Source organism: Montipora capricornis, chromosome 10 (genome assembly GCF_036669925.1).
Source record: "Montipora capricornis isolate CH-2021 chromosome 10, ASM3666992v2, whole genome shotgun sequence".
NCBI lineage: Eukaryota > Metazoa > Cnidaria > Anthozoa > Scleractinia > Acroporidae > Montipora > Montipora capricornis.
The window spans coordinates 4,418,162-4,433,161 of NC_090892.1; the positions used below are offsets into that span (position 1 = coordinate 4,418,162).

The window sequence follows — 15,000 nt, forward strand, 5'->3', positions numbered from 1 at the left end:
CAATGACTAAGCCTTTGGGCAATATTGAATGAAAGCGAGTGGTCCAATGACAGCAAACAGCGGCTCTAGTCTCAAAACTTTGCTTTAATATCAGTATTTTAGTTGGAAGATCTGTTAAATTCACCCTCTTACTTGGTTTCGTCAGCCATTTTGAAGTGTTTTGCGGATTACCGCTGTGAACTCGTTCCCAGACTCCGGTTCCCCGGTTCCCTCTTAACTCCCTTAACTCTTAGTAACATTCGCTCCCAACAATAAAACAGTAAACTGGAGATCAATATCAAACTACCACTTTAATCTGTCCAAACAACGAAAGAAAGCCGCTGATAAAATCACTCCAACGAAGACAACCTAAATCCTCTTCACACAAAAAAAAATTGCTTGTTTCCACGAGAACACTCAGTATTAAGTTGCAGAACCCTGGTGAAAGCACTCGTGCCTGAAGATACCTGTAAATCTGTATCATTATCTTCTGGACAGGTTACCTATCTAAGAACTACACAGGAAGTGTTCGATGACCCATTTGGAATCACATTTGCGCGAATACCGGAGTCATTTAATGAAGCTAAAATCAAATTGGTGGAGTATTTTAATTGGACCAGGGTTGCTGTTGTGTACGATTTCTCAACTGACGCTGGCCGTTATGTTAAGGTGTGTTTTGTTGTTGTTTGGTGCCCATTCGATAACTTGAAGAGTCCTCAACAAAATACATGAATCTCACACTAGCGTTGTCGGAATGCAAGCAGAGGCCATGAGACCTAAAGTGAGTATGGATTTTCACTTTTACAGTCGACGTCGCTGCTGTATATTTCGAAAGAAAAGAATTTCACTCTTACAGTTATGCATTATTTCTATGTTCCTTGTCTGAAAGAAAATACTAGCTTTCCTTTGACCAAGGAACTTTTTCTTCTTTGACTAAAAAGTAGCTCACATATCTTATTTTACCTTTGCCATCAGGTTATGAACGATCTTTTGCAACGGAAAAAAAAATTCGACATTGTCTCACACGAAGCCATTAACTCGCAGTTAACTACGGCAAACAATAAATTACATGACTCTCTCCGAGGACAACTTAAGAAGCTAAAGGTAACACGACTTTTTCTTTACTCGTGCAAATTAAATTCGAACCGCAAATGCATGTATATCTGTCGATTAGCGTTCTCAGTATAGGAATGGTCTGCTCAGAAAGGACGCAACGGTGATTATAGAGATTCTCACGTTCTGACTGGCTACAACATCAGGCTCCCCCTAATTCGGGACCTGTGCACGCAAATTACGATTGCCGGCCTTACACCAAGCATTGTAAATCTCTGGTTTGCTTCAAAAGCTTGCATTAACTTTTGATTGACTTTACCCCAGTCATGAGCGATGGTCAATTACTCGTCTGACGAGCTAACAGACGCAGTGTCTTTTAATCGCCACAACTTTAGTTTGGATTTGCTACATAAGAATTGCAACCATTCTTAATTAAAAGGCCCACTTGAGCGCCCACGCATGCGTCGTGTATAGTTGCTGTTGGCGTGCAAATCTCGTCCCTAGAATCTGCTTTTCTTTGGTCAGCACCAAGAACACCGACTCTGGTCACTTCCAAGGCAGGAAGTCCGCAAATCACGGATTTCCGGCTCGTCTACGCTCGCTCAGAAATTTGAAACAACAGTGGCTGTCAACGGTTACAAAAATGGACCTTCACTACGACTGCGCATAAATTGGAAGTGGCCAGACGCCGTGTTCTTGGTGCTAACCAAAAGAAAAGCCGACTCTGGCGATTGCTGGCGTGCTTAAGTCGTCTCCAAGAAAGAGCCGAAAAGGTGAACTGAGAGGAATTGATGTTTACCATACTAGTAATTTATAAAACTCATTTGATTTACTTGGATTTTTTTCTGTTGATATTTATCAAAAGGATCAGGACCTCAAAATATTTCTTGGGGAATTTGGTCCCAAAGCAGCAACCCTGATATTTTGCGAGGTAAGGGTGAATGATCGATTTATTGATCGGTCGACTGAACAATTTTAACCTCTTTGGTACAAAATATTTCAGAGATAATTATAAAGTACTACCTAGTGAGACTAAATTTTTTGGGTGGTGTTTTTGCTTATATTGAGGTTGTTTTTCAATCAGCAAAAAGGTCCGATCCAAAAAACCAACCGCAAACGTTTACTCGGCGGTACTAGAGCACTCGTTTGCAATCATTATAGGTCATTCCATCAGCCACAAAAACCGCACTCCACTGTTATTAAGTGGCACGAAATATTTTTCGGGTCGGAAACTTTATCTTTCCCTTTTTCTTGCGGGAGTTAATTTGTGTGAATGGAACAGACCCTTTTTTCAGAAAGTCTTAATCGAATTTGACCTCAGTTTTGGTTTTGTAGTTGAGTACATGCAATCGAAAAACAGAGCAACTAAGTTAAGCCATTCCTCCGTAATTTAAGCACAAAGACACCTAATCAGTTTTATTTCTTTTAAATCGCAGCTATACAGGATAGGAATGTATGGACCAGAATACGTGTGGATCTTGAACCCCGACGCTGACAACATTGATGAATGGGTCCGCTTAGCTAATATACATGCTCAAAAAAATCAATCGGGAGTTCCAATCTGTAACAGGGAGCAGTTCGAAGTGGTTGTGAACAGAACTTTTTTACTTGCTAAGACTGGCTTAAGAAGGGATGATAACACAAAAACTGATTCTGGCATAGTAAGGAAATTTTTTTGATTAGAATTTAAGCACACACTTCAGGATTAGTATCAGTCACGTGATCTTCACCCAGATACAGCTGATTGATTGATTGATTGATTGATTGATTGATTGATTGATTGATTGATTGATTGATTGATTGATCAGTTTATTTACCCCTCTTGCAGCTACAGCTGATTTACAAGGGCACCAGCAACTATATCATTGATATTTATAAGTACAAAAATTGTTCATCCGTTCAGTCCTGGCAACTACTTTAACACTGCTATTTACAACAGAGCCAGAACGAAGAGAATACCCATGGTGGGTTTCAGGGGGAATGGGTATTATGTTAGAAAGAAAACCTTTATCTCGGAAATTCTGCATTAACTTTTGGCATGATTTTTCCCGCCTTTGACTGAGGGGAGCAAGCCTGAAAGGCTAAGGGCTACATCATATGGCAGCCCAGGGAAAATAATGTTAAATGCCCTCTTTTGTATCAATTCTAAGGTTTTCCTCAGATAAACCGGAACGTCTACCCAGACGGGTGCTGCATATTCAATAACTGATCTAACCAGGCTACAGTATACTTGAACCAAATCCTGGCAGGCCACGCCACATTTCCTTAACACTCTCAATGCGTAAAACGCTTATTAGCTTTTGCAAGGACATATTCACAGTGCTTATTCCAGGAAAGGTCTCTAGAAATAAATACACCTAACAACTTATATTGACCAACCCTCTCAATTACACGGCCAGATAAACACAGGGGAGTTGCCGGGAAAAAGCGTCACCAATTTTTACCCGTTTTGACCTGCTGTACTCAGCTATGATAGTAAGATTGCTTGTCGTGATAGCAGGTATATGAAATTCATATATTGAAACAATGAGCAAATTGCTAATCTACATTCTGGAAGAACAGGAATTTCTGTAACGATGTATATCATCATATGTTGTCCAAACCGTATCCCACCATTTTTGATTTCGGGGAAGACGACAACAACTGCGATGATTTTCATCTTTTCGTAGTTCAGACAAGAGTTACGGACAAACAGGCGATTGAATATAGCTTAAGAAGAAACCTATTCCTTATCAATGGGACGCTTGTGACAATACTTAGCAACTGCCGTTGCCTTCTTCTTTCCTTGGCTATTTTCCAAAACAGCACTTAAAAGAACTTGTCTATGTCTGGCCGCCATGATTCCAGAACGATAGTGGTTTTCAACGAGGGCTCACATAGTGTCACCTTTAAATTCGTCCTATCAATTCGTCTAGTAGGTAATAGAGAGCTTTAGATTCTAGGAGAACGGCTACGAGTACGAGATTTTCTCATAGAACAACAGCGAGCGTGCGGAAACCAGTGTCATTTTGGCGGGAAAAACGTGATACCGTCGTCATTGAACGATGTTTTGCAGAAATGCCGTCATGTCGGAACAAGTCAATAGGGACCTTTAGATTCTAGGACGAGGAGAGAACGAGTACGAGATTTGACTGCCCGTTTTTAGCGAAAATACTTAGAAGATTCATAATAACACGGACGATCAATCTTACTCTTTGTTAGCAGTGGAGGTTGCTCAGTTATTCCAGAGTTATTAGCTATGGTTATTCTTATTGCTGGTAACTTAGCCTTTTTGATGATCGAAAAATGCGAAAACTGCTACCGTGTTGTTGACTTGTTTTGAAAGGACGACCTTCTTGCAAAACCTCGTACTAAAATGACCACGGTATCACGTTTTTCCTGCCAAAATGACGCTGGTTTGCGCGCGCTCACTTTTGTTCTGTGAGAAAATCTCGTACTCGTAGTCGCTATCGTTCTAGAATCTAAAGCTCTCTAATAACACGATAGCAGTTTTGGAATTTTTGATGAGCAAAAAGTCTCAGTTACCGGCAATAAGAATCACTGAGCTACCTTTATTTCTGACAACGGGAAATAGTAAGATTAATCGTATGGGTTATAAATATTTTAAGTATTTTCGGTTAAAACGGGCTGTCAAAATTCGTACTCTTTCTGGTTCTCGTCCTAGTATCTAAAGGTCCCTAATTAAAAATTCATACACTGTAACGGATTATTCAAAATAAAATGCTTTTTATAAAGAGCGATTGTTTTCGTTATAGAAGCGAAGTAGCGATGGAAACAACTTTAAATTTAACTCATGTTAATGCATATGGCCGTTTGATCTGACGGTGGTTGTAGGTTCGCCATTTCATCGCAGGATTTCAGTGCTTTGATGAAGTGGAACTTATTGCGACCGAGGCAGACTGGTACAAAAGCTTATAATTAACGGGTGGAGACCATGCAGAAGTAGTTGGCAATCAAATTGCTTGTTCTTGATCACCTTCACTCATACTAGCACCGCAGTTCCTTTTTTTTCTGTTTACTCCTTCACAAAAGGAGGAAGAATTTTGCTGGATACCCTCCGGGTATCAAAACTATATTTTCGACCACAAGCAGGGCTGTCAACTCTCCCGGATAATCCGGGAGACTCCAGATTTTGGACCGAATATCCCGATCTCAAGATTAGTATATGTAATAAGACTACATGCTGTCCAATTTGGAAATAATTGGATGAGAATAATTCTGAGGACAGCCAAATTTGGCAGTCCGAGGAATTTTTTTAATCCAATTATTTCCATTATTCTCTCTCATCTCGACTAAATCAGTAGCATATATCTGTGGAAACCTAGCTGAAGACTCCATTTGAAACTCTGAGTCGTCAAAAGGATGGAGAGAAAAGTCAGGAAATTCGGCCATTATCAACACAAAACAAAACCCTGCGAGCGAAGATCGCTCGCTGACGTTTGAAAGCAGTGATAATAGCTGCAACCTGATTGGCCAATATTCGGTTCATTTATTTATCTTAACATTTAATTGTTTGATGGAAAGTATCCAGATTTTCCTCAAATTGGACGGTTTGTTCAAAGCTGAAGGAAACGTTCCAGCAAAAACTATCCAATTTATTTTAAATTTGGACAGTTGGCAAAAATTAATAAAAAATAGATCTGTTGGCAATATTGGATTTTGATGCAGCTATATAATTACGATCGAAAATCTCCTTCTTAATCGCCGAAGTTTGTCATTTCTAGTGAAAGTTTACCTTCACAACTATAAAATTTCAAATACTTTGTGTTTTTTGAGTTATATTAACATCGATAATAAAATTCAAGCGTTCATTTTCCTCATAAACTCCAAAAAACCGTTCTTGCAAGCGTTGCTATTGACGGATTGTAATTCGAGAAATAATGTGATTAGTCCGAGATAAACCAATCAAATCAAATGTTGCAATGCCAATGACAACTTTTTCGCGCGTTTTTTGACTTTCTACTTGGTTGTGTGACAATGTGCTTTCTTTTACGTAAAAGACACAATATGACCTCATCAGAAAGGATGTCACCGTTGTTACGACGTCATATATCATCCCATCCCAATCAATTCTCAACATTTGAAGAGTTTGGGGGTTGACAGCCCTGCACACGATACCTTCAGTCCACCGACCTACGACAAATTTGATCCTTCCAACATGCAGTCTCTTTTAACGGTGATCGTAATCAAGGATCAGCATTTGTGTCGTTATCTGTCAGTAGAAAAAACTTAATTTGTTTTCACTTCTAGACTTAAACGGAGTTTTTCAACAAACTGAAACCGACAACATATTTTCCACGAAATTGAATTTGAAAGGTAATGATTGTTATACATACATGTATTTAACTATTAACATGGTTTGTTTCCATTGGATTTTTAGACTTTGAAGGAATTCATTGAGAAGATAAATACGAGAAGAACGAACAAAGAAATTGCCGCTCTCTCATTTGACGTCATGTGGGCTGTCTTGACAGCCTTGAAAAATACTTACAAGGAATATCCCTTAGAAAATCGCACAAAGGATCTCACTGAAAATCTTGAAAGGCAGCTCCAGAACCTAAGCTTCGAGGGCCTCACGGTAAGTTAATATCTATTGAATCTAGAGAGTATTACTATATTATGAATTGATTAAAAAGTTAAACGCTAAAAGATTTTTAAAACACATTATAAAAGTGAACGACGTTTCGGCGCTACGTTACGCCATTATCAAGTTGAAAAGTAAAAAAGTGCGAGGTGTAAAATGAATATATAATATTTGAAAAAAATACATTAAGGTAATTCCCTTGAAATTGTTCTACTATAAAACTTTTTTGGAAACTTCGCATAATTAACATTCATGATATGAACATTTAAAAAATACAATAAAAAAATGGGGTCGCCGTGCTTGTTTACTTGTCAGCAGGCTCGTAAAATGGGCCAGGTATTTTTACTGAATTACCTTCATACAGAATTAAGTCTTGGTTACTTCAAAAACACAAAATTTCATTTTGAAAATATAGCTTCTTTTATTTACATAAGCAGTAATGCTTCATTTACGCCGACTTTGATTCCCTGGTTGTGGGAATAGTGCACTTTTTGGGACAGTTCCGTGGTTAGCTTGAAGTCCTCGCCTCGAGTAAAATACACCCAGTACGGAACTGTTTTCCAAAAAAATTCATGTTCTACTATCAAACTTTTTTTCTTCTTCAAATATGTTCCTTATTAGACTGTTCCAAGAGAAAATGAGGGGACAGAGAAGGAGGCTCCCGGCCCAGCCCTTGGGATATGTCATGTCCGCGAAAGTTATTTTTAGACGAGCGAAAGTCTTCCGAGACGTCCGCATGCAGGCCAACCTCGGTCCGATGTTTGACAGAAAATATATATTCATCAGCCTTCCACGTGCGCCATCATTTTCTCTTTTCAGTAAGAACCTGAGAGCGAAGCAAGACTGCATGCGGACGTCTCGGAAGACAGGCTTCATCTAGAACAAAGACTTCCGCTCCTCTAAAAATAACTTTCGTGGACATAACATATCACGGCCAACGCCTTGAGCATTACTCTCTGTCCCCTGATTTTCTCTTGACTGTTCCTAGCAAATACCTGAAAAAAAAATCGGGAGTCACCGTGCTCGTTTGAGAGAAAAGGAGCATTTATTTCGCTATCGGGTTTAGTTTGAGCGAAATCTCTTACGTTTTGTATGCGCACGTGCTCATGTGCGCGCGCTAATGACGCAAAAATCGTGCGCAGTAGGGATGCGCAATGCAATACTAAGGAATTGCCTTAAATATTTGCGGGTTTTATGGGTATAATCCCCATTCGCGCCAAACTGTTCATGTGACACTACCGTACATTTATTTATTATTGTTTTTACCTTTTTTGTGTTTCTTACCTTGGGGATTATACCCATAGGACCGCAAATATTTAATGTATTTTTTTCAAATATTATATATTCATTTTACACCTCGCACTTTTTTACTTTTTAACTTGATAATGGCGTAACGTAGCGTCGAAACGTCGTTCACTTTTAGAATGTGTTTTAAAAATCTATTAGCGTTTAACTTTTTAATCAATTCTATTATTATTATTATTATTATTATTATTATTATTATTATTATTATTATTATTATTATTGATCTTTGAACACGTAAATGCTAAAACGCCAGCTCTGTAGCAAATACAGTTGTCGCATAAAACGAATTGGCCAAATTTCCTCGTCTACGCGAGCAAATAAAAATTGTCATATAAAAATTGCTCCTGTAGGCGGGGCTTTCACTCATTACTTTTGTTAAGTTACTCATTTGTTTTAATTTAAAATCTTATGGCCGGCGTGCCTTTCTTTTGCGGCACGTTATCTTTGGAACAGCTTGCCAGAAGACATCAAGAATTCTAGTTTGTAGACATTTTTAATTAAACTTGCATTTTGTAAATAGGGTTACCATTTTCTAGACTAAATCTAAAGTCATTGTTTTGATTTCGAATTCTATTGTACATAATATTTCGAATTAAAATGGTCCTCACTATGCCATTATTACCCATATTGTGATTCTTCCACACTGAGTGTTGGGTTAGCGCGGTTTAGTTCTGGGCAGCTTCTCAAACAAACGGTCGCATTTCACTTATAGGGTCCCATGTCTTTTCCCGCCTGGGTTCCAGGCCCATTTTCAGGGCGGGGTCAGAGGGAGTCCCGGACCAGGACTAGGGTCCTATGGGTATAATCCCCATTCGCGCCAAACTGTTCACGTGACACTACCGTACATTTATTTATTATTATTTTTATCTTTTTGTGTTTCTTAACTTGGGGATTATACCCATACGACCGCAAATATTTATTGTATTTTTTTTGAAATATTATATATTCATTTTACACCTCGCACTTTTTTACTTTTTAACTTGATAATGGCGTAACGTAGCGCCGAAACGTCGTTCACTTTTATGTGTTTTAAAAATCTTTTAGCGTTTAACTTTTTAATCAATTCTATTATTATTATTATGCAGTATGTAGTACTTAAGTATGCTTACAAATATAAGTAGGAAAAGGCACTATTGTGTAACAATCCCTACTTTTAAACCTATTTACAAACCAATTGGTAATAACTAACGAACCAACATTTGAGAAAGGAACAAGAGTTTATATTCCTTAATAACTCGTCGAAACCTTGAATGACCTTGCTATGTTTAGGGTATACGATAAAACTGCCTTCTGCATATTAAACAAAACCTGGTTCCCTCTATCCAAACCTAAAAACTTCCTAACTTTCTCCGCCGTCTCCATAGAGTAGACTCCTAGTACATCAACTATCACATTAAACTGTGTGATAGTGTGGCCGGGGAACTGTTGGCGCCTCTCGCATCTCAACGGCGCATACTTGTGGGGTTTGTGCTGTTCCTTCGGTGCGCTGTTGGAAACGCAAGGGCGGCTCATCTCAAGAAGGATCACCTACTTCTCCGTTCTGTCCACAATTCTCGCATCAATTCGGTTAGCCCTAACTTTTGTATTTTCAGCAAATACTGGGACATCCCAGTACGCGCACGCTCGGTCATTTTTGTACTCGGGTTTAGGTGAGACTGGAGAATACCAAGGGGGGATACACTGGATAAGATCTAAGTCTTTCAGGAACTCGAAGAAAAGGATTTTCAAGGCTGCATTGTGTCTCTGCATGTACTTAGTCTGTGCCAAGGCACCACATCCGCTAATCACGTGGGCTATAGATTCAGGCCCTTTTCCACACATAAGACACATGGTATCCGAGGTGGTCAGCGTCTTCGTCTTGCTCTGGTGGTACAGCTTAGTGGGGAGTAATTGCTGGTATAACTCATAGATTCCAGCAACAGTATGCACAGATGCAGACTTCCACTTACTAAGCCAAGTGAAGCAGTCAATAACTTTGTTATCATCCCATCTTTCTCCGGACAGCTTTCCTTGCCACCTCTGCTCTCTTACTTCCCTCATGCTTCTCTCTTCTTCTCTCGCTCGTAATGTTCTCCCTACTCCTTTAACATGTGATTCCTCACCTGAGTCAGTTTGCAACGCTTTGGGATCTGGGTATGCAAGGTCCAGGGTAATGTCCATTTCCAAAGCAAATTTCTTGGCATCCTTTACGAGTGATCTTCTTCCTGCTCGTTCGCACTTCTCTTCAAACTCGCGCACTAAACTCATCGTTCGATCTTCGTTTGCGTACAGCTTCATTATGGTCTTGACTTTGGTCTGCTTATACAGGCTCTCAAATGACTTCAGTCCCCGGCCTCCACACTTCCTTGGTAGGTATAGCAACTCGGTTGAACCGAGTGGATGGTAGCCTCCATTCTCTTTGATGATCTTGCGAGCTTCGCGATCGAGTTGTTGTAGATCTGCGAGCGGCCATGTTAGTGTCCACATAGGGTAGGTGACAACTGGTAGTGCGTATTGATTAGATGCTAAGACTTTGTGGAAGTCCGATAGAGGGCTCGACCATATAATTGACGGTCTCTGCAAGCAAACCTTTGAAGCTCCCCACAGAACAGAGCTGTCCTCTTGCTTGGAATTTTCTAAAACTCCCAAAAACTTTTAGGTCTCTCCCTTCTTCAGATTTTCTATGACCTGCCTTTCTCCGATGGCAGTGCCTCCCAAACTGCTGTCCAATGAACCTCTCCTTACATGAGCTGTAGAACACTTCTTCTCGTTCCACTCCAAACCGACGTCTGCCATGGCTTCTTTAACTGTCTTCATTACTCTCTCAAGTTTATCCTTCGACGCTGCATAATCTTCATATCATCTATGTATAGCAAGTGCGTAATCTTGCCACTCAGGGGTCTTGACAGCTTGTATCCTTCCGAAGCTTTCAACTTCCAAGATATCGGGTTAAGGCATAACGTGAACAACCTCGGACATAAAGCGTCGCCCTGTGTGTAATGGGATCTTATTAAATCTCGGATCTGAGTTTCCCGTGTTGTGTCACGCGCGAAAATCAATGTTCGTGAAAGGTTGACCAGAAGGATTGTTAGCTTTCTTCTAACTTAATCTTCTGATCTTTACATTGAAGTGAAGCGGTCAACTGAAATGATTACGTTAAGAAATAGTCTAAGTATTTACACTCATAGCCAGATCATAATTACGATTGTTCAATGCGCACGTGGTAATAGAAAACTTACTAACGGAAAACTAGCTAAGAATCTAAATGTAGAATCACAGACTAATAAAATCATAAAACTAAATCAAGTTTAAATTATGGCTTACCAACGTTCGCGGGTAATCACGTTCTGAAAATTTCTCTTTTTGATGTTCGACTTTTCATAGATCTTTCTCACAAGGGGTCTTAGATGGAACTGAAATGCGAGCTACATTATTCTTATTAACTAAAGGTGTCAGTGATATTCACATCAATCAAAGAGGAAATAACTTCACAGCTTTACCGAAAGCTGTAACACTGTGGAGGGCCTTTGTTGAACCTTATGACTTCAGAGGTTTCATACCCTTCCTTTGTTCTGGCCGTGATCTTCGTATTCCAGCTTTCACACAGTCTCGCCACTGTTCTGCACATCCATAAGGGGAATTTGTGCATCGTCATCATTTCTTGCAACCAAGCATGGCTTACAGAATCGAACGCCTTTCGCACGTCGATCCAAGCCATGCTTAGGTTCCTGCTTCCATTTCGACTATCTCGACAAACCATTCTGTCAATCATGAAGTTGTCCATTGTCCCACTGCACTTGGTCCTGGCTCCCCTTTGCTCTTCTTCTAACAGGTTGTATGTCTCCAGATGTTCGTCCATTGGTGACAGTAAGCAGGTGGTAAACCACTTATACTGCGTGTTCAAACAGGTTATAGGCCTCTGGTTCTGACTGGAGAGCTCGCCCGGCTTAGGGATCAGATTGGTTCTCCCTCCTGTGAACCAGCTGGGATATCCGACTTCGCCCGTTAAGATGGTCTTGAAGCTAGCCGCAGTCCCTTCATGTAAAGTGACAGCCCTTTTCCACCAGTAGTTTGCAATTCTATCGGGGCCCGGGGCACTCCAGTTGCGTTTTTTCTTGATCGCGTCTGCACACTTCGTCTGGTTAAGTTGGAAACTGTCTTGCCGAGGGACTGGGACTAGCTTTTCAAACGCTCTTCTCACTTCCACTAACCACCCAGGTTTATTATTATTATTATTATTATTATTATTATTATTATTATTATTATTGTTATTGATCTTTGAACACGTAAATGCTAAAACGCCAGCTCTGTAGCAAATACAGTTGACACATAAAACGAATTGGCCAAATTTCCTCGTCTACGCGAGCAAATAAAAATTGTCATATAAAAATTGCTCGTGTAGGCGGGGCTTTCACTCATTACTTTTGTTAAGTTACTCATTTGTTTTAATTTAAAATCTTATGGCCGGCGTGCCTTTCCTTTTGCGGCACGTTATCTTTGGAACAGCTTGCCAGAAGACATCAAGAATTCTAGTTTGTAGACATTTTTAATTAAACTTGCATTTTGTACATAGGGTTATCATTTTCTAGACTAAATCTAAAGTCATTGTTTTGATTTCGAGTTCTATTGTACATAATATTTCGAATTAAAATGGTCCTCACTATGCCATTATTACTCATATTGTGATTCTTCCACACTGAGTGTTGGGTTAGCGCGGTTTTGTTCTTGGCAGCTTCTCAAACAAACGGTCGCATTTCACTTATAGGGTCCCATGTCTTTTGATGCTGGCAAAGTTATACAACGAACAACTATTCTGCAACAATACCAAGGTATGATCAAAAACACGAAAATATTGTGTTATCAAACAAGTTTACAAAACGACGCGCTAACGCACCAAAAGACAGCTCGCAAATCTGTCGAGCCACGTTTTCCTGTTTCTACGGTGGCTCATAAGGGACACATCGATTTTCTCATCGCAATTACTAACTTGCGATCGCAACTTATAACTTGCGATCGCGACATATAACTTGCGATCGCAACTTATGACTTGCGATCGCAACTTTTAACTTGCGATCGCAACCTACAATTTGCGAACGCAACTTATAACTTGCGATCGCATTTTATAACTTGCAAGTTCGTTTCAAGATCAAAAGTTTGGTTTTATCAATGGAGTTGATAACGTAAATTGACCACCGTAAAGGGATTCTAAAAGCTGGCGTTGGGTTGTGTGTAATTTTTATAGTAGAGTAGGAGCTACGCTATTGGTGGTAACATGGCAACGTGAAAAATAAGAGAACATTAGTTAAGTTCGTTAATACCGTGGGGATTAAGGGTGCCGATTTGGAAGATGAATTTTTGTTCCAGATTCTTGCGGCTTTCCGTCGTACCTGGATGTAGGGAAAGGCCGCAGATAGCCATGTGTTGTTTGGAGTGGTTAGGGAGTTTAAAATGACGAGCGACTGCCTTAGATGCATCAGAGTTTGCATCTTTGTCGTTCTTCTCAACATCGCGAAGGTGTTCACGGAATCGTTCGCCTAGTCGTCTACCTGTCTCGCCAATGTATAATTTATTACATAATACAGGTTAGGCAATAAATGACATTTGCGGAGATACATGTGAAACGATCGGTAATCTTAACAGATCGCTTAGGTCCCGATATTTTGCTAGTGTTAAGAGTGAAAGGACAAATTTTGCATCGTGAGCGCGCGCATTTGAAAGTGCCGGGTTTTCGTGATAGTTGTGACAGAAGGAACAATTTGGGTCTTGTTTTATTTTAATTTTTGTTAGAAAAAGGTTCGTCAGTAAAATTCTGTGCAGGAGTCTGTATTGAAAGTTTATAAGTTTAGAGCTTTTTGTGCATTTTGCTGCCAGACAATAAGCGCTTTTCCAATCGGCAGTACACCCTTCATAAAGAACAATCCTCTCATAGCCCGTGTACAGCCGCCCGCTCTCCGAAAAAAAAAAATCGGAGAGGAGCGTCTGTGATTTACCGTCAGTAATCGTGTTCCGGAATAATTTTGCATACATTATTAAGTGATCTACGCTGACCAAAATTTGCGTGGCTCATATTTCGTTGGAGCTAAATTCTCAAAATGGTGGTCAATGAGGTAGATTTCAAACGTGCATTGAAGAGCGTCTCCGATAGTTTTAAGATACCTTGGCTTTATAGCATAGAAGCACTCTTTAAAGGAAAGGATGTATTTGCAAGCCTTCCAACCAGGTACGGCTTTGATCTTCAGAGCAGCACAGATCGTTGCTGATGAGCTGTTATTTCCTGGATGTGTTCACATCTCAAATCTTCCAGGGCATTACGCTTTGTAGACTGCTTGAGAATGGCTAGGCTGGTCCGAGCAAGGCGTTGGGATTACATTGACTGGTAAGGAATAGCGGGAGACGTTTTCCAGTGGACAATCTTTTGAATAGTGCTATATTCATCTCGTGAAGAGCGCTTTCGTTTCTTTTGCGCTGACAACAATTCCTACAAATGTACGTCGAATCGATTTCCACTTTACACTCCATAGATAGCAATTCCGCTCGTACTTTAAAAGAAAAACCTCTTTGACAATCAAAAAGATTTTTATCGGCGGGTCTAATCTGCAGGTCGCAGGTCACAGGTTGCAGGTCATTGTTTCAGCAATACAGAAAGTATCCTAAACATTCTTAAAAGCTAACCTTAGGCCTAAAAGCTTTTGTTTAGGCCTAATTAGGCCTAAGGTTAGCTTTTAAGAGCCATTTTCCGAGAAAATCAAAAATCGCAAGACACTCGTAAAAAAATCGATTTTTTTTTTCTTTTGCCAAAACATCCCTTTTAGTGACCTAATTCAATAAAAAATAGTTTTGGGTTCAAGCGATTCATTGTACGGGAAAAATAACAAAAAGTTTGAAAAATCGATTTATGGCTGGTTTTTCGCGCTTAAAAACAACAGAATCCGACCTCAACTTCGAGAAAACGGTGAACGCATAAGAAACAATCCCTAACATCGAAACTTCAGGCGAATATTATTTCGTTCTTAATCTTTGAAGCCCTAAAAGAAAATTTGAAGAAATAAGTTTTTTACATTTACAATCGACAAGTTTAAAAAGGACATATTTGTGTCTCT

The 15,000-nt window shown here is 39.8% G+C and overlaps 1 protein-coding gene across 1 annotated transcript in view; it reads left to right on the forward strand.

Moving 5' to 3' along the window:
• The window catches only part of LOC138021719 (gamma-aminobutyric acid type B receptor subunit 1-like), a 46,018-nt gene that overhangs the window by 7,115 nt on the left and 23,903 nt on the right, over nucleotides 1-15,000 (forward strand). Inside the window, exons 4-9 of the mRNA XM_068868707.1 lie at nucleotides 478-648; nucleotides 955-1,083; nucleotides 1,898-1,963; nucleotides 2,469-2,693; nucleotides 6,413-6,610; nucleotides 12,666-12,729. Of these exons, the coding sequence (XP_068724808.1) occupies nucleotides 478-648; nucleotides 955-1,083; nucleotides 1,898-1,963; nucleotides 2,469-2,693; nucleotides 6,413-6,610; nucleotides 12,666-12,729 (853 nt within the window). The remainder of the gene's footprint in view (nucleotides 1-477; nucleotides 649-954; nucleotides 1,084-1,897; nucleotides 1,964-2,468; nucleotides 2,694-6,412; nucleotides 6,611-12,665; nucleotides 12,730-15,000) is intronic.